This window comes from Haliotis cracherodii, unplaced genomic scaffold (genome assembly GCF_022045235.1).
Source record: "Haliotis cracherodii isolate W230 unplaced genomic scaffold, xgHalCrac1.p SCAF_3, whole genome shotgun sequence".
NCBI classification, from domain to species: Eukaryota; Metazoa; Mollusca; class Gastropoda; order Lepetellida; family Haliotidae; genus Haliotis; species Haliotis cracherodii.
This window is the reverse complement of record NW_027266286.1, coordinates 8,134,010-8,154,858: the sequence shown is the minus strand read 5'-3', so window position 1 is coordinate 8,154,858 and position 20,849 is coordinate 8,134,010. Positions and strand designations below refer to the sequence as shown.

General features: G+C 40.0%; 2 protein-coding genes across 2 annotated transcripts in view; both read left to right on the top strand.

Annotated features, from left to right (window-relative positions):
• Positions 1 to 5,825, top strand: part of LOC139474240 (cubilin-like) — a 47,101-nt gene extending 41,276 nt beyond the window's left edge. The window contains exon 15 of the mRNA XM_071257163.1: positions 2,224 to 5,825. Coding sequence (XP_071113264.1) covers positions 2,224 to 2,477 — 254 coding nt within the window. The 3' untranslated portion in view covers positions 2,478 to 5,825. The remainder of the gene's footprint in view (positions 1 to 2,223) is intronic.
• Positions 5,826 to 20,263: 14,438 nt separating this feature from the next.
• Positions 20,264 to 20,776, top strand: LOC139475207 (protein GVQW3-like). The gene has a single exon (XM_071258459.1). The coding sequence runs from the start codon at positions 20,264 to 20,266 to the stop codon at positions 20,774 to 20,776; it is 513 nt and encodes a 170-aa protein (XP_071114560.1).
• The last annotated feature ends 73 nt before the right edge of the window (positions 20,777 to 20,849 follow it).

Here is a 20,849-nt window from a genome sequence, read left to right as displayed (position 1 = left end):
TACAATGAGTTTGTTAGGGGAATCTATGTGACCATCTGACACCATGACAGTCTGTGATGTTTTTTCACTTATGTACTTGATATACAGGAAAAACAGCAGACTAATATCTAGTATATATTCACAATATTATCTTTTGTGGTCATTCAGGGCTTAAATAGGTCCCAAGGATCCCATGCTTATCTCAAGAGCAAACATCACAATAAGGGTCAAGTGGTCACAATTTATAGCCAAGATGATTGTGTCATTTTACCTCATTGGATAGTCTTACTTACCCAGAATTGAGTATTTACAGACCATCATGACATAGTTAAACTATTGCTGACTTCAGCGTAATACATAGTAATTACACTGCATCAGTCAGGCAAACAATTCTACTCATTAGGAAGAGCAGAAGAGATTATCTTCAGCCCAAGAGTCACTTAATTAATACACCCTTTGACATTTGTTGTACCAGATCATAACTTCAATAACTAATGGTATCTGTGGATGTTGTGAAGCAAATAGCAGCCAAACTAAAGTTTCTGTTCCATTATTAAGTCATGCATCAGCTAAGTAGAGCTGTATTTCAACAATTGTCAGCACACTGGTAGATTGTTCCCTCAATGACAGCTGGAGACTCCGCCAGCAGTACACTACCATGGTGTTTGCCCCACTTCCTTGGGCTTCCGAGTTGTGTCATGGTTGTTGCATGCTGAAATAACATGTGTTCAGTCAATATGGTTAACATGTTCATTGTTGTTTTAAATTATATTGAAACCTCATCAGCAACAGAAAATACCCAACAGCTTTTGAATATTATTGGATTCAAAGGTTGTCCTACATTTGAAGTAGTTCATTGTCACCGATACATTAACTTGTAGTCTGAATGTGGGCAAGTGACTGGTCCTGATTTCATATAGCCACAAGTACTTCAAGCACTGGTCTGTTAATGCCCTGTATATTCACAATTTGCCCCCAAGGCAGAAGGACTTCAAAAAGATAAAACAGAATTATGATCAGATAGCCACCATAGGCAGAGCCCAATACTGAACCATCATCTGACTGATTGTGATTCCAACTTGAAACCCTACTACATGAGGATTGTTGCTCAAGCTCTGGACATGGTTTGCCTGGTCCAGCCTTGATTTCAAACTGGTTGCTTTGATATGGCTGTATAAGTGATATGGCTGACTGCACCATTAAATTACACTTCTGTTATATTATATACATTCACATTCACTGAGAAATATGAGGATTGTTTAAACAAGTTTGACATCATTATGAAGATGATCATAGTGCTGCATGTGTAGTTTAGGGGATGTCAACAGTCTGCAGGAATGTGATTGGAATGAAAGGACTGCCTGTAAACCTAACTGCCTTTGCTTCTTATGATAACCATGATTGTGAACGAACCATGACACATGTACCAACAAGTCACTACTAGATTCTTAATAGTGACACAAACATAACTTTAGAGGATTAAATAATTGGTTATGATACCTGTGAGGACATAGGTTAGAATATATCTCAGCACCCTATTACTGGTTATGAAAGGAGACTTACCTGGAATTGATGGTTCTCGGGCTGTGACTGGTTATGTGTCATAGAACCCAGGTGGCATGGACCCTATGCTCAAGTTGACGGTCCAGACTTCATTATTTACATGTTGCCTTGATGTAGCTTGAATATTGCTGACTATGGCATTCACTAGGTGGTTATGATCTAAATTCTATGTTTTCTGCTCAGGATGTCAAAGTGTCATAATCAAATTGGCATGAAATTTTCCACAAAATAAAATACCTTGTCACTGAAAATAGTAGTGCTGGTACATGGCAGGTTGGTACATATGTCATGGAAGATATGCAGTATGTTCTAATGCATGGCTTTGTTTTCAGCAAGACCCAAATTCCATTTACAGATTTCACATCCTAATTTCAGATGATCGTTCTTACAGGTTTTACATTTTTGGTCCGTAGGCTTTACTTGGACCATTTAGGATAAAATGTGTTACCTTTATTGCACACAAATAACTTTGTACATATTCTATACTTCTTTTATTTATCGAAAATCAGTATATAAAAACCAGTTAAAAATGTTATATTATTTTATGTTAACAGGATAACATAAAGACCAATTCAGTCATGCATAATCTTGATTATTTTTCATGTGCATAATATTTTGACTTTGAATTGATATTGAAATCACATGGCCAGTACTGACCAACAATGTCTATGTCAATTCCAGGTCCAACTACAGCCGGGGTACAGATTCTTCACATAGCCATAGGGACGTCCATATCTTCATTTTTCTGTATCATCCTTTTAATATGTGGATTTTACCACCGACGGAAATTTCGCTCAGAAAGGACTCCTCCTGATCATGATCATGTAGAAGTAAGATATGTGTCTGCTCCGACAGGGTGCAACACAACAGACAGACTCCTCATGGAGGAGAAGACTCAAGAGAGTCCTCGGTGTCAGAAGGTCTCTATGGTATGATGGAGGCTCGTTCTAGTGTATATAGGATTCAAATTATATGTTAAACACAGGCAGCAAGCAATTATGTACAACTGGGCACCACCGCTTCCGTGTATGAGTTGATGGCGTATGTTTGGAGTATACTTGTGCAGTACCATTGCAGTATACTTGGAGTCCCCTTTGTGCACATTAACAGTATACTTGAACAGTATTTTAAAGTCATAATTGTGGGGCAACTAAAGCTTTGTGTGGCATGCTGTAGAAAGCCTTCAAAGAAGCGAGATCCCATGTCTGAAGAAATGATCAAGGGAGAACTAGATATCACCTCCCGTGGAAGAAGGATGTGTTTCTGATTGAAGAGCTCATGGTACCTTTTGCAGTCTAATGAAATGAAAGAAAATCAGAAAACTTTCATTGGCAGTGTACAAATTAGAAGAGAGTGCTTGTAGAATACTGGATATGTGTCGTTTATTCATACAAAAGACAGTACCTTGACGTTTTCTTGGCACTATCCAATGTACTTAATTTGCACTGTATCAAGGCCAGCTTGTATTTGAATGGTTCCATGTGGAATGTCTTCAACATGGACATCAGGAACATTATACTACACTCATTACATTACAACAACCCCATTGGTTATGGTGTTTCAACCAAACCCTCAAGTATGTTGGCATCCCTTAGCTTTCATTATTTAATTGTGATCTCGGCTTCTTCTACATGATATTGAATGAACATTCTTATAGTTTCACAAGACCTGGACATTTGATATAAATGTGTATGTCCTCTATTACATTCATCGGTACTTCACCCTATGGTAGGACAAACTTGTTGTCTCTGTGATGCACATACGGATTATTTAACAATTATCAATGGCTTGATTGGCTGTATATTCTATTGAAATGCATCCTGTCCTACAATAATGGATGAAACCCACAGTTCTTACCTGACTACAAGTGATAAATGACCTGAGTACTATGATAACCCTTGGTCCACTGAACTGAACCTCATGATGACAAGCACATGATCTCCTCGTGAAAGAAAGGTCTATTCATGAGTTTGTTCTTGTACTGGACTCCCTTGACATTCAGAACATCTCAAGGACAATGGACTCTCTTGACATTCAGAACATCTCCAGGACAACTGATAACCTGGTCCAGAAACTGATCATTTGTATGTCGTCAGTAACCTAGTGCATATTATATGTACTTGCAACAGAAGTCAGTCCCAGATGTATTACCTACTTCATCCGAATGAAGACGACGAAGTCAGTCAACCCTTAAATGGCAGTACCATATGACCGAAATGACTATGTTGGATCTTGAAATGTAACTTGATGAAAGATCTTTGGAAAGAGGAATATGAAGTATTGTCACCCTGCATGATGGTAGGTACCAAACAGTTACCTCGTGTACATGCTGCAGGTCTGAGTACATGCGTCAAGTATTACCTCCACGACACACTCATCGGAACAGTTATCCTTCAGTGACTGTACTTCCTGTGGTGGTTGAGTTGAGACAACAAAGGATTCAGATGATTACATTGTATACCTGGCAATTAACAGGAGGAAGTTAATTGTGTTTTGACATATTTATATGTACAGTTTCAAATGTAAAGAAGAAATGTGTACAGTCAAAATATCCCTACTATTGCACTGGACAGTATTAGTTGATCATTGATGTCCAAGTGTGCAGACTTTTTTGTACATGCACATGTGTAAGAGAGACCCAGTGTATGGAGTATGGCCTAGAACAGTGCATGGTAATGTGTGTGCAGATGTGTAGAAATATGTTGTGTATGTACATTAACAGTACACAGGGAACAGTATTATTGTTGTGCTGTCAGAGTACATGTACAAAGGGTTTAGTTGATCATGGCCAGTATGCATAGGCAGTACCCCTTTAAGAAGGCACTGAAGAAAAGGTGAACCGTGCTTGACCTATGTATGATTGCCACATGCAGTGTGGCCTATTACAGCTTCTGGTCACAGATTGGCTGACATATGTATGATTGCCACATGCAGTCTGGCCTATTACTGCTTCTGGCCAAGGATTGGCTGACATATGTATGATTGTCACATGCAGTTTGGCCTATTACTGCATCTGGTCATGGATTGTATGGAGGGGTCCTGGCCACGCCACTGTTAATATTTCAGCTATATAATGTGGCCTGCTCAATATTAGAAACCACAAGAAACAGCAGTTAAGGAACATTGGCAGTCGAGTGAGTGAGGCATGCTGGACACAATGGGTATTGGACGGACTCCCACAAGTACAATAAGCTCACATGTGTCTGTGTTAGTATACAGATGTGTTGGTCCTGAGGATGAGAATATATTGAGCTGTTCTGTGGACAGATCGGATGGAGAATGCATGTGTATTTGTTGTTATACTTGTGCATAGGTGGATGATATACAGTTGTTGCTTCTAACTCTGTTGCTTGATTGGTAATGCTGTATGTATTTTCATGACACTGCCAGATGGAACAACAGAATATCTGGCAATAACTTATCTTTTCATACCAAAGCAATGTAAGATGCGAGTGATTTATTGGTCATACATATATCCCTGTTCCACTGTAAACCAGCTTTACTTGATACTGGTATCAATGATATCTATTTTTTCTTCATTGCCCCCCTTCTGTAATCTATATTATAGCTTGTTCCAGAAAGACAGTTTTAATGAAACTAAACTGTAAGAAACAAAATCTCCCAACCTCAGGAAATGTGGACGCAAATCAGGAAATTTTATTTATTGTGGCCTAACAAAAGATATGATATGAAGTAACTTCACTCTGAGAGTTGTCAACCTTGTGTTACAAATGTAGCTGATTTCTGTTCATACTTCACCCCCTCCAAATACTGGTTATGTTCATCCAGAGTTTAAACTACTCCATGTAGTCGGGGAGATAGTGGTGGTGCTCAACGGAAAGTGTATGGTATGTTTAGCTGGCATTACACTGATATTAGAACAGGAGTATGCTTATTGCTTTGTTACAGTATCCTCTGAGCTGTCAGTCATGTTCTGAGAGAATCGGGGGCGGTCGGGTAGCCTGGTGGTTAAAGCGTTCGCTCGTCACGCCGAAGACCCAGGTTCGATTCCCGACATGGGTACAATGTGTGAAGCCCATTTCTGGTGTCCCCCGCCGTGATATTGCTGGAATATTGCTAAAAGCGGCGTAAAACCATACTCACTCACTCACTCTGAGAGAATCGGTAGCAAAATAATCCATCCGTAACATATGGCATTACTTGCTTCAATCCTGTAAATAATCTTGTATATTTGTTCAGATATATGAAAAATACTTCAAGAAAAGTTGTTTTTTGTGTATATGGGTTGTACTTAGTGAGGTCAACGTAGAATTATTTCTAGATTCTGTTTTATAGCTAAGCCAATTACTTCTATATCTAAGAATATGTTAATTCTGTTTACTTAGAGTTACATTCTGTTTTCTATGTATGTTCATGACATAAAATTTGGTCATTTGAAGAGATTCTGACCATTAGTGTTGTGATGTTGCCATTGGATGTCAGTAGTTTTAATATGAATGCAAACTTATGTTGGAGATTTGGTCTAGTCTTTGCTTCAAAGATAGTGAGTATGTAGTTCTGTAGAGAGTTGTGTGTTTCAGTGAATGATACTGGACACCTCCCAAGTGTTAACTGAGATCTGTAGTTAAAGTGATCCTGAGTGAATGAAATATGAAGTTCCAACATGGACTGTACATGACTGTCTTGACTTTCTCTTGATCAACTGACTTACAGCATGATCAGCTGTGGTATTGCTAATTGTGTCCATGATCATTCTTGTGTAGATTCAAATGTCTCCTATTCATGTGTACAGACCATGTGTACAGACAACATGTACAGTTTAACCATCAATTGTACAGAGGAGTGTACATGTGTTATGATGAATTCAAATATTTCTAAACATGAAAACAGTTGTATGATTCTTCAACCATAAGTCATGTTTATACTTCAGTTTTTTATATGTATAAAGTACATGTCACTTAACAGTTAAATGGTGTCATATTTCAACCCAATGCTCCAGCTTCACCTCATACAGATGCCCTTGCCACACACTGTAACAGAAGGTATCATGTCCAGTTTGTAATAGACACATAACCATGCATTTATAGGATTCATCTGAAGATAATGGAGGCACACAGATATATCATTGTGTACAAATACTACCATGTCCAAGTCTGAATGTTTAGGTACAAGTGAAATTGATATTGCCTGACACATACATACATGTATTGGCATTGAGGTACACAGTCAACCATAGGCCACACCTTCATTACCCGCAGGCTACAGATTTGGTCTTGTATGAATGGCTAACATGATGTGATCGGTCTCAGAGACACCCTGACTAATTTGTATAGATTAGGCATTTATTTGACAAAATTATTGTTCCATGAATGTATTGTTTTATAAAACAATTAATTTAAGTCTTTGAAAGGCATTTAGAAGTGATACACATAAGGAAGAGAATATATGGATGTCAACTTGTTTATTAGGAGGAACACAAATGGGACTTGTGTTGGTGGTAAAAATGAAGTGTTTCATTTTGATCTTGTGTTATCATTTAATCAATGTTTGGATTGACTATGCCTGAAGCTGAACAATAAGACATGTGGCATTATCTACATACAGACACATGTACAGCACAAGATGCAAAGATACATCACATGTGTACAACATTCATTACAAATATATATACATGTACAATTAACACACATTACAGATTGGGATACATGTATATACATCAGCCAGGTATGTAATAATGACAAATACTATACAGAACACACAAATCTATATATGGCCATGAACTGGTGGGTTTGAAGCGTTCTGATATACCGGTACATTCTGTGATTTTGATGAATTTGTAAGTCTGCATATTTCCTGCAAATTTCATTTCATGTCTGTTAATTCCCAGTCATTTCTGTTTCAAAGTCAAAGAAATCGGGCATCAATTGTGCGAGATGATTATTTCTAGTAAATGTCTTCATTTATGCAAGAGTATTTCTTTATGGTTCAGAAGCTGTAATTCCCATATCAAGAATAAAACACAGATATGTTAGTCATGTCACAAAACAGTCTACAGAAGTACCTTACATGATCTAAAATAGGTTTGTTTCCTAAGTTTGTGTTTATATATCTGACTGTGAGCTTGTGTAGGTTATTGCTCTAAATCTATATGTTACAGTGTCATTGTTCTGTTCAAAAGTGTAATTGTATATTGTAGCAATATCATTCATGTTGCTCTGGCCACTATGCACGCACATCTTGATAGGATCAAGCACTACTATCCATTTAGATCAACAACAAAACCCATTTAGGTAAGAGGGAATATTCAAACCACCTGGAAACATGATCATTCTTATGTGGTAGTATAAAGAACTATTCAATATGTCATGTCAGTATTTGGAGGACGTCCAATGGACAGACACTTAGCTCTTTGTGTAGAAAACGCACCCATTTTTTAAGCTTTCTTCTGGTATGAACTGAACTGACAGTTTGCTTTAATGACCAACTGCTTGGATGTCCATGTGCTTCCTGCATCTGTTTTACATCATTAATTGTGTAGCAATGCTCATTGAATAGTGACTCACAGCTTAATGGTCATCAGTTACTGTATGATGTGTCGCTCGAAGTCAGTCAAGGAGCAGTTCAAAATCCAGTGTCGGATTGATGTCTTAATTCTTTAACAGATCTGTAATATTTCCCTCAAATTGATGTTTCAGTGTTTTCTGTTCAAGTAAAACAGCACCAGCTCAAACTGTTGAATGTTACCCTGAAACTAAATGTCCTCATTATTGTACAGACGATGAAGTGGAAGAAAGAGCGTGCCAAAAGATGGTTTGGTCTTGTGTTGACATTGCTGCAATATTTGTTGTGCAGTGCTGTAGGCAATGATACTCTGACACATGTTTTTCTTTCTTCAAGTCTGCTAAGTTCCAGGGGAGGTGGTGTCTCAGAACTGATGGAATTAAGTTTGTTATCCAATGTCCAACTTTTGAACTGCCTCCTTACTTAGTATTATCATAATTGTTTGAAAAGTGATTGTGACTGAATATCCCTTTTCAAAAACAAGTGTCACTATGAAATATTGAGTGTGTCTCATTGCCTCTGCTTATACGATCATATGACACTCAGGAATAACATTACAACTTGCTGTCAGTGGTTTTTTTAAATGACTAACATTCAGTTTACAAGTCTCATAAGTGATATGCTGTGTTGATCATGATTACATTAGTACATCTTGACTGAATATTTGCTTTTCGTAAATCATTTCAAGTTATTGATATATTCATAGCACAAGCTATATATTGCTCATTCACAGAGTTTAACTATCACTTTTTTTATCAAATCATTTTTGTAACAAAGTACAACTTTTTGATGATACATATGTGTTTGCTTCATGATAATTGATTGCCCAGTGAATAGCTAGCATGCAGATTGTGAGGTCAAATTCTGTTTCCTGTGAGAATTATAGTTGCGTGAACACTGTTCTTATTGGTGAGGTGTGTCATTGCTAATCATTCTCATTGCCAGTTCCTGTATGTCCTATCAAGACCAGGTGACTCGTGTTTATGCTGTTGATTTACTTTGAAGATTAATCTGGGTTGTGTTACTGAATGTGCTGGTGTTAACGTTAATGTATATAGGGAAAACATGAAGATTTCTGGATGATAGCACGTTATATCTGGTCGGATCTGATCAAGTTTCTCCACCATAAATTTCCCTTTTAACAAACCTCATTGCTAAGAAACATCTTTGGTTAAAACATATGTACCGAACATTTAAGGTCTGTGCCCAACAGATTAACATTTTGTAGTTTAATGTAAATGATACTCACATTGAGTTAAATTGAAACATATCAGTCGTCCCTCTTGAAATCAAGTACAGACCTTACCTTGTGTTGAAACAAGGGAGATGTTATACACAGACAGCTACCTTGTGTGGAAACAAGGGAGATGTTATACACAGACAGCTACCTTGTGTGGAAACAAGGGGGATATTATACACCGACAGCTACCTTGTGTTGAAACAAGGGAGATGTTATACACTGACAGCTCATACAGCTACCTTGACACTACTTCTTGAACAAATAGAACTTGTGTAGTGATGGTGACTGTCAGGGAGAGTTTACCGCGGAAGGTGATGGCTCAAATATTAATAATGTGTTCGCCTCACTATGTTTACAGTTAGATACAGTTAATGTTAGATCCATTTATCCTTTAATTTACATCGGAGGCTTTCATATTGTTAAGAATAGTTTAACAATTCTCTTGACCTCTAACCCATGAAAATAAGCATGAGAATGGAACTGTTTCATGCAGCTGAAACATTATATTCCAATTTACTCTTGTGAGGGATTGATTTTGACAAACATTTGACCATATACTAGACCCATGTACATGTTTGTGTTGTACACTAGACTGAAGACCTATTGTTTTGTTGGTGTTTCCACATTTTGTACATTGTAGATTACTGTTTTGAGCAACGAGATGTGCTGTGTGTATAGAGATTGAATGGTGTATGAATGGTGACAGGTGATTGTTTATTAACATATGACTAATATGTAAAATAAATTTATAAATATTTGCAAAAAAATTGGTTTGTTGTTATGTTTTACAGGAGCAGGGATGGAGAGATGTGTGGACAGGTTCCCATAAGTCTCAGGATTTAAGACAATATTGATTTGTTCCAGAATACACAAGAGACATAGTTTCTTTCGTCAGGTTTGACCCTAGAAAACATTCACTGAGTATTTCTGCGATTCCACAACCTCAAGCATACTAAGACCTGGAATTTGAACCAACCCACCTGACACATGCAAGGAAATTTAGACAGGGTCACGCATGCCTCTCTCATCGATGCTCTTGATATCAATCACAGGATTGTCTGGTCCAGACTCTATTATTTCAGACCACCATCATATATAGCTGGAATATTGCTGAGTAGGCGTTAACCAACCAACCAACCAACCAATGTAATGGCAAATGAGATTCTGCATCAGCCCTGTCTTATTAAAGATGGCTCTTAGTGAGGGCTTTACCTGGGTTTATATCTACTTTGTACTGCCACTCATAATGAAGATGTTGTGCATAGTAATGGTGCTTGCTTTGTGACATTGCACTCTGCTCACTTCTGTATAAACACATGTAAATAAGCATTTTGACAAATTTTTATGTCATAAAATAATGCATGTTAAAGTATATTAGATTTCTGTCAGAAACCATGCTCCCAACTTCTACATGAGAGTGATAATTCTTGTGTCAGTATTGAAAAAGAATACTGGACACTCTGTGCTGTGACAGCTGGGCATAAAGCCGCTATTGCAGTTATATCAGGGTGTGTCAGCTTGTGGTGTGGGAGGAAAGCTCAAAGTGATGCAGGTCTCAGAAATTTACCACTTCGGTGAAATCCAGGTGCATGGGAAGGGTGCTGACGTTCCTAGAAACATAATCAGGGCAAATCAGAATTCAACCTACAACCATAGGTATTGTTGTAAGGTTGACAAGAGTGGGGTTTATCCTGCACACATTTATTCTCTTGTCCTGATGTGTTGTTACGCTTGAAGACATATCATCATATGCGTTGAACGTTGAAACTGTTAATTCAAGCTGAATACAAAACAAAGCAACCTTAAGATAGTTTTAATATCTCAACCTGCCTATTCAATGTTAGCACAGTACCAAAGTCATTGACCCGTGAAGATCCGGGATAGAATAGGTCTTCAGAAACCCATGTATCCCAATCTCGTGGATCGATGCTCATGATGTCAATCACTGGATTGTCCAGCCAGACTTGATTATTTACAGACCGCCGCCATATACCTGGAATATTGCTGAGTGTGGCGTTAAACAACGAACAAACAAAACAAACTTCTGTGTATACCATATTTATCAGGAGGTCACGACATTAGGTGAATGCACAGTCACCAAGTCATCGACCCGTTAAGATCCGGGATAGAAAAGGTCTTCAGCAACCCATGCTGGCCGTAAAAGGTGACTATGCTTGTCGTAAAAGGCAACTAACGGGATCGGGTGGTCAGGCTCACTGACTTGGTTGATCCATGTCATCGATCCGAATTGCGTGGATCGATGCTCATGATATTAATCACTGGATTGTCTGGTCCAGACTCGATTATTTTACAGACCTCTGTCATATAGCTGGAATATTGTTGAGTGCGGCGTAAAACAACAAACAAACCAAACCAAACCAAACCACCAAGTCATTGTATCAAACAGTGTGGAGCTGTTGGTCAGGTCATTGTATCTAACAGTGAGGACCGGTGGTGAGGTCATTGTATCCAACAGTGTGGACCTGGTGGTGAGGTCATTGTATCTAACAGTGTTGATCTGGTGGTCCAGTCATTGTATGTAACAGTGTGGCTCTGGTGGTGAGGTCATTCTAGTCAATCAGTAGATTGTAGCTCAAAATATCAGTCACTGGATTATCTGGCCAAGACTTGACTATTTACAGGTCATGGTCATACAGCTGGAATATTGCAGACAATGGTGTTAAACCACAAACAATAAACTGTATAATGATGTTGGTTTGACTGAGAGGACAATGTAATATTCAAAGGAACTTTATAGAACAATTATTAAAGACCAATGTGAAGCATCACCACATATTCTGAAATGTAAAGCAGGGTTCAAAATTAGCCATGAGACTCAAAGGGTACTTGTCATGTGAAAAGTTTAGGTGGCTCCCTTAATTCAAATACTATAGCAACAAACCTGGAGGACCCCAGGACCACCTTATAGCACATCAAGGTTATAGCTTGCTATACATGTAAAATATTTTTAAAAAGTATTAATAGTGAAGATACTACCTTATGTATCCACGGGCTGATAAGGTATCCCATGATATATCATAGTTTGCTTATAAACAGCTTACATCGTCGTTATCATTTCTAAAAATCATCTCCTGGCCGCCATTTTGTTCAAGAAAGTTCAAGGTCGTGTTGGATGGTGCTAGATGTACGCGCGCTTAGTCTCTGAAAATATATAATTTTGAAAGAAACAATTCCAATTAAATTGAAAAGGAGCCCCAGTGAGATGGGAGATTCTTGAACCTGAGGCAAATCTAGATTTGCTATATTTAGGGGTTTTGCATTGCAGAAAGGCCTGGGCTGAAGGGATAAAAAATATGTTTTAGGGACAGAGAGACATTCTAGGGTCGCACTACCCACACATACAAATCATGTTAATTTTGTCAATATGTCTATTGCCATCGTTTTCATTTGCAGTTTTATACGAGCGTAGGGATGAAGTTTAATATTATTCGACCACTATGAATGTTTGCATATTCTTTTTAAAACAGTGTCAAATAGATATCTGTATGTATATATAAGAAGAATGTGTGACTCACAGTATTTTCGAGTTTCTTCTAATTACTTTCTGTGCCTGTCAGGTTCACACAGAATAGAAGATTTGGAGTTAGTCTCTATGTAATTATGCAAGTTGCGACACACGCAGAAGGGGGTCAGCTTAGTTGAAATCTCCCATATAGTAAATTTAGATCGTTCTTTCACAGAGGGCCTGAAACTGGTGACGTCAGGGCTCAAACACATTTTCCTTGCATCTTATAAACTTGGCAGTGACTCAGCTATCAGTGGTATCCAGTCAAATCTCAACTTGGCGTGAAAACCAGTAAGTTTTAACAAATATTTACAATCAAAAGGCTTGTGCTTCATGAATTGCAAGGATTTGCACAAATACCACAATTCCTTTGAAGGAAGAATTGATTTATGGTACCAAAACTTTCATGGAAAATAGTTCTGCATTATGTGGGGAAATTAAAGACAACGGCGCGTCACGTGATGGCGTGTGCAGTCAGAGAGAATGGGAACTAAAACCTATTGACCCTAAACAGAAAAAGCAACTTCTAGTTTTTCACCGCCCCTTAAAATACTTTCGGGGATCGTGAAATCATGCCATACAGTGTTAAACAGGAATACACAATTTAAAATGTACAATTTGTGTTTTTGTTTGTGTAACGCCGCACTCAGCAATATTCGAGCTATATGGTGGCGGTCTGTAAATAATCAAGGCTGGACCAAACAATCCAGTGACATCATGAGCATCGATCCATGCAATTGGGAGCCATGACATGCACCAACTAAGCCAGCAAGCCTGACCACCCGATCCCGTAAGTCGCCTCTTACAACAAGCATAAAGTGGCCGAAAGACTGTATGAATTATTCCCAATTTCTGGGTTTAAAGTGTAGCAAAAATCTGCTAAATAACGTTCCTGGTATTACTGTTAAAGCAAACTTTATAAAAAAAAAATCGGCACACATTCAGAAATATCTATACAATCTCTGGTGGACTCCATGGATGTGTGTTGACAGCTCTGTAGACCAACTGCTTTACATTTATACATCATGTGTTTTCTTCTGGCACTCGGGTGCCTTATTGTGTTTATAAATGGGGATTACAGTGCTGAAGAGATAGGACAAGATGGGTCATGTGAAGGTTTGATTTTTCAGTCAGCCCTTCAAAAATATGTGTAAGGACATGCCAAACAATACCTTTTCACTCAATACCTTGTTTAGAACATTTAGCTAGTCCAGATTTTTTCTTCAACTTAAAAGATCGTGGTGTGTGTGTGCGTGCGTGCGCGCACACACACACACACACACACACATTTAATTAGTGGATTTCGTTTGAAAGTGAGAAAGTTGTTACATGATACAACTAGAACATTTCAAAAAGACATGGATTTTTATTTGATTCTGAAGCATGGTGTACATTACAGTCTGGTTAAAAAAAATGAAAACTCATATTTTACGGCCAACAATATTATCAGTGGAGCATTCGAGGTACATTCGAGTTCTGTTTCCAATATGACAAACTGGTGGTGAAAGGCCGTGGAACAAACAATTCACCTGTCAGGGCACTGGTCATATTCCTAGCAATTATCACCAAAGTTGATACTCACACTGCCAACAGCTCAACATTGTCAATCTTTTAGTTAATTAGTACTAAATACTGGGCCATCAAATGATATCTTGTTTGACTTAATGCGATTCCTATTTGATAAACATAATTCCGAAGACATAGATTATTTGCATTAGGAATCGGCTCGTCCAGCTGTCTAAGGTGCAGCAATTCCTTTAAATGATTAAAAACGCACCCCTTACCCACCATGCCAAAATCCGCCGATAGTAGGTTTGCATTCTGGATTCTCTCTTATTATAATCCTCGGACCACTAATGACTATCAAACGTGTACCAGATCAATGTTCCTGTGCAAACGTGTTTCCATCAACCCACCAGACTCGATTACATACGGTCCCAGTTATAGCTGGAGTGCAGGTTAAACAACAATGAAGCAACTATTCATGTTCCAAATTGTGCCCAGTATTTGTAGAGAGTGTTGTGTCGCCCTCGGAACTTTAAATACACTGTATGAGTAGGATAGAACAAGAACATCCTCTTCCGAAGGTGTTTTATCTTATTTATGAACCGAAAGAATGTTCAACACTTTCCGCGAATCTTAAGAAACGGACGTAAAATGTCTATGGCTGGTGTATAATTATGTACTTGAAAATGAGATTCTTAAAAGCATTGTGATTTATTAAGTGTTTCACACCCGAGCCTATTATTTACGAAAGTTTAAGCTATATAAATGATACAATCAACAGAATTTTGTGTGTGAAATCGGGGGAGAGGGTAAACATCAGTACATTTGTCTGTAACTAATTCATGAAGATGAGTTGGTAACATTAACGCAAGAAACGTTGGATTAGGCTGTGGGATACATAGCAGCTATGCAATAGTGGTATCGTTCTCCTCCTTCTCCCCCTTAACACAACAAAATACACAACTACACTGACTGACCGCAGTTTATTCTTCAACAAGTATTCACATTATCATGAACATCGTCCGCATCAGGAACATCACCAGCATCATGTCCATCAACCAACCGTAATTTACATGAATATAGATTCGATGCTTCATATTTTCAACGTGTACATATACACATGCATCGACGCCTTATTACGTATTCTAATGGCTCGTCAGCGCATACTCATCAGAGAATATCCCAAATCCATACTCTCACAACTGGAGTGTTCGAGATTTCAACTATGGATACCAATCCATCTCACGACGTATTATCATGGCTCGTCAGCACAACTTGCAAGCAACGCATAACATCCTGATCATCATATGGACAGCCGCAGGTACTACACACATAAATAATAAAAAATATAGATTCAACCGACGTGTACTCCAATCGGCATCATAGATAACCGAACATGTTTAATATAGCCAGCCCGACTGCACCGCACCTGAGAATGAAGTTTCAACTTCCTGCCTTTACTTATATACCCATTAAGAAACCAGGTTATCCCCCTTTGTTGTGCTTTCCGACGTTAGGAGAAAATAATTTCGTTCTAATTCGTCCCCCAAACGAAAGAAATTATATTTCTCCTCCTTCTCCCCCTTAACACAACAAAATACACAACTACAACATATTGGGATACTGTACGGTGCACTGACTGAGGAAACAAAGAACCGTCAATTCAAAGCCCCAAAGAAATAGACACTTTTAATCTATTTTCGATGCTGTCCTTAACATAGCCATCTTTGGCACTCTCGCTCCTCCAGCGAGGGATGCCTCTATTGGCTGCCACTGTTGCTCCACCTGACCTCAAACTATGCAAACCGTAGCATTTTATGTCACGTACACAAGGCTTAAAGGCTTCAATAAATAATTCCCTCAACCGAGTATAAGACATCGGTTTGTTTTCGGCTCTAAATATATAGCAATCACTGGTCTTGGACAGATTTCTGAAAAGATAAGTTTCTGAATTAGTTTCTTCCTTTAATCCAGATTTTTCCAAGAAACATTCCATACACTTCACAGGACACATCTTTGTCCCTGTTCTACCAATAACCAACCAAGCTCCATCTCTGTATACATCGGTCTTGGACCTTTCTATAAACACAGTCATATGAGAATCAAAGAACAACAAATCGCCATGCTTAATATTAAGCAACTCAGCAGACGCATAAAACCTGCGAATGCAAGCAAACACATACACACAGTTCTCAAATTATATACATTTTGGTTTTGCATTTTGCAATCAAACATCCTTTCAAGTACTTCAACCGTAATAGGCTCTTTCTTTTTAACGGGTTTAACTAACTTCCGTTTGGCTGCCTCCAACAAATTTATCACCAACGTGTTGACCGTGGGAGTGGGCAAACCAACAATAACATGAAAGTGTCGAATTCTATAAAACGCTGACTGCACGGGCGAAAAAGAACCCGACTGCTGTATAACTGACAGCAAATAAAGCGCACAATGTAAGGGAGATAACGGTAACCCTTCAGGCATACCGTTAGAAACAGCCCACTTTCTCCAAGCACGGAAACCATACTTGTACTTTCTGCACGTGGAAGTCGCTCTGGCATGATTAAGCAGTCCCGGTATTGCTTTGGCTAATTCCTTCACACTCGGCGGTAGCTCTGCTATCTCGTCACCAAAGACATGATCAAAAACACCTGTAACAGGAAATTCAAAACTGAACCCGAATCGCCATCATGTTAAAATTTAAATCATAAACACCAAACAGACCATTGCTTTGTCTGCTTAGGACATATGCATCTTTGTAAGTAGGCAGATAAACCACTTCCTTCACCTGTGAAACAAACTCTCCCCTAGGACATAACAATGGCCAAAAAGTAGCTGAATACCAAACAGGAACTATCAACGTAACCCTGCCTTGACACATTCTCAAATGCCGTAATGACCTAGATACCAAATAAACAGGTGGCACTATCCAATTGTTGCCTTCAGACCAACTCATGGTAAATGTATCCACTCCTCATGATCCAGGATTCCAATATCTGGAATAAAACCTAGCAACCTTGTTATAATACGAGGCAAATACATCTGGGCAGTTCTATGGGTGTACGCTATGGCCAGACCCAGTTTCGCCTGACCCTCTTGAACCAACACCCTGATGTGAAACATATCTTCACCATGTGGGAATGTGACTTCAAACCCCAGCAACGGACAGACCCAGATTTGGGTGCTTTCTGGCATGGACCACACTGTGACGACTTACCTGCCCCGCTAGACCCTCCTGAGGCCTTCTACGGTGGACGAACCAATGCCACCCAATTATACTATGAGGCCCAAGAAGGTGAAACCATCCTGTATGTCTATTTCTGTTCACGTTATTCCCACATTTGCAAGTACGGTACCTTTCCCACGGGACACCCTACCCTCCGCGACCACCCTTCTGTGGAGACCTTGTTTGATCTGCATGGCCTTATCCAATGCTGTGTCCTACCACCGGCACAACTTGTCGCACTTGTGTCGAGACCCAGTCAGAGACGTCGTGTGAGCAAATGGATGAAGAGAGGGCCAGGGTGGGCACGTACATCACCCTAGAAGTCCAAGAAGCCGTGAAGCAGTGTGGCTTCAAAGTGATTCAGATCTATGAAGCTTTGCATTTTGACACATATGACCCCAAGACCCAGGAAGGGGGACTCTTTGCCCGTTTTATCGATAATTTTTTCAAGTTGAAGACCGAAGCCAGAAGATACTCCGAGGGTTGTACCGATCCTGATGCTTACATCCAAGACATATATCAGAAAGAAGGCATCGTCCTGAACAAGGCCAACATCAAAAAGAACCCAGGACTTCACGAGCTTGGCAAGGACGGTCTTAATTCGCATTGGGGCAAGTTCAGTCAGTGTTTAGGCTATGGTCAGATAGAATATGTCAGCACTCCTGCAAAGTACTTTGCTCTGTTTAGAGATGAAAGAAATACCATCAACGATGTCATGGTCATCAACGAAAATATGGTGTTGGTGAACTATACCCCCAAGTAAGAATTCCACACGCCACATCCTGATTCCAATGTCGCCATGGGTGCTAGGGTCACCGCACAAGCTCGTCTCAAGCTGTACAGCACCCTCAAGCCGCTTGATCACAGGGTCTTGTACTTCGACACGGACAGTGTCATTTATGTCCATCGCCCAGAGGGATGGAATCCACCACCGGGGGATACGTTGGGTGATTTAACAGATGAGCCGGGCGGAAACACCATCAAGACGTTTGTGTCAGGGGGTCCCAAAATATATGCCTATGAGTTAATGCACCCAAGACCCGATGGAACGTGCAACACGACCTCCAAAGTGCGTGGTTTCACCTTGAATTACAGAGCCCTCAACCTCAACTTTGACAACATGAAAGACCTGATTGTTGGACAACGGTCTGGGGATACAATCAGGGTGCATAGCCCTCATCGGATCATGCGTGCAGGACTTCACCACGGCAACGATCTTCTGACCCAAGCCTCTCATCCTTTCTAGCATCCTCTCCAGTACAAGCACAGTTCTGCCTGTAGACACGGTCCCCTTTGAGTACAGAGGCTAGACATTTTTCATGATGTTCTTAACGTTGTGTTGGCTGTTGGCCTTTTATCTTGAAGACATGTGTGTTCGGACACAGTGCCATGCACTGTTCACTTCAATCCGTGAAGCCATGGAAGAAAATAACTGTCCGAAAGTGGATCGAAATGCAACAAATGAGAAGCTAGGGTTTTTGACCAATCAGAGGCCGCACATGCCCTGTACGACCCTCTGATAGGTCGAACAGTGGTTGTGCTTTCTTTCCCATTGGCCATGCCTTTTCCTATGGAAAAGAAACACAACGTCTGTGCCAAAGTGGGTTGCATGTGGGACAGAAACCAACCAATGAGAAGGTCGGGTTTTCGTCCAATCAGGAAACAGGGTTGCAGTGCTTCTCCTATAAAAAAGCGAAGCCACGCACACCGTCACAGTCCTAGCACTGAATGAGAGATCAACCATGTTGTCTCGATACAGCTGTATGAAGTGCCAGACCAACAGTCACAGTTACCTGTACTGCCCTGAAGTGACATGTACAGAGTGTCACACTCAAGGTCACCGCTACTATGTCTGTAGGAAGATGAAGATAAGCAGTCAAGGTCCATGCTACAACTGCCAAGCCGTTGGCCATTTCGCTGCAGATTGCCCACAACCCGGCAGCAAGAAGATTCCAGCAGCGTCGTCCATGTCGAAACAAGTGACAAAAGTGCTCCATCTCATAGAAGACATGCATAACGATGTCCGATGTCCGATGTCCGTGCCCTAAACGAATGCATCACACATCTGAATGCGGACGTCACACCACGCCTAGACAATAGAAAACATGACAGAAACCCCTCAAGAAAGCTCCTGTCAAAGCGTCGGCGACGTCATCAGTCCGAGGAGGAGGAGAAGGAGGAAGAAGATAGGCACCTATCATCTGAGCAAAGGGACTAACGCGTGGCATGATGCTAAACTTTGTTTCCCAGTTTCCAGTTTCCAATAGTTTCCAGTTTCCAGTTTCCTACAGTTTCCAGGTTATTTCCAATTACCCTTTTTAGGAACATCCAACTCTCCCGAAAGAAACACTTTGATCATTGCTTTGCCAACACAAACAACCCAACCACCAAAAGAACCCCACACCCTCCCCGTCATCTTGGAGGCACACGTCTTCGAGTGACACCACGCATATATGTACAGGGGTGTTCATTAAATGATTTCCCCTAAACCACTTAGGGTTATCATATTTGGTTGAAGTTTCACATGTGTAATGATACATGTATCTATGGGTTATGTCTGAATTTGCAGCACCAAACTATTAATCCTACCACTTTTACAGGTGTTATGATCGAGTAGGGTGTGACAATGGAGCCAGTAGAATACCGAGCAGTGATTAGGTTTTAATATTTGAAAGGTCGCACACCAAAAGAAACTTTCAATGAAATGAAAGCATCTTATGAGGAAGATGCCCCATCATATGACGTTGTTAAACACTGGCATCGCCAGTTCAAGTGTGGTCGGACATCTGTGGAAACAGCTGCCATTCCTGGTCGCCCCCATTCAGCCATTGATGAGGACACTATCTATCAAGTGGAGACTGCCATTTTGGCAGACCGACATATAACTGTTCGCCAGTTAGTACAAGATGTCAAGATCAGTATAGGGTCTGTGGAAAAAATCATCCATGACAATTTGAACATGCATAAGGTGTCTGCACGATGCATTCCTAGGTTGCTCACACCTTTCCAAAAGCAGGAACGAGTCAATTGCTCAAAGGATCTTTTGGACATATGCCAAAAAAAACAGGCAAACTTTTTTGACAGACTTATCACACAGGATGAAACACGGGTCCATGACTCTGATCCTGAGACTAAAGTTCAGTCGATGCAATGGAAGCATGTGGAGTCACCACCCCCAAAGAAGGCACGTGTCCAACCCTCTGCAGGCAAGGAGTAGGACATGTGATGATGGATTTCTTGGCAAAGGGTACCACAATTACAGGAGCTTATTATGCTTCACTGCTGCGGAA

Bases quoted from the DNA above. Each gene is read 5' to 3' on its own strand.
- LOC139475207 (XM_071258459.1), top strand. From the start codon at position 20,264: ATGAAAGCATCTTATGAGGAAGATGCCCCATCATATGACGTTGTTAAA.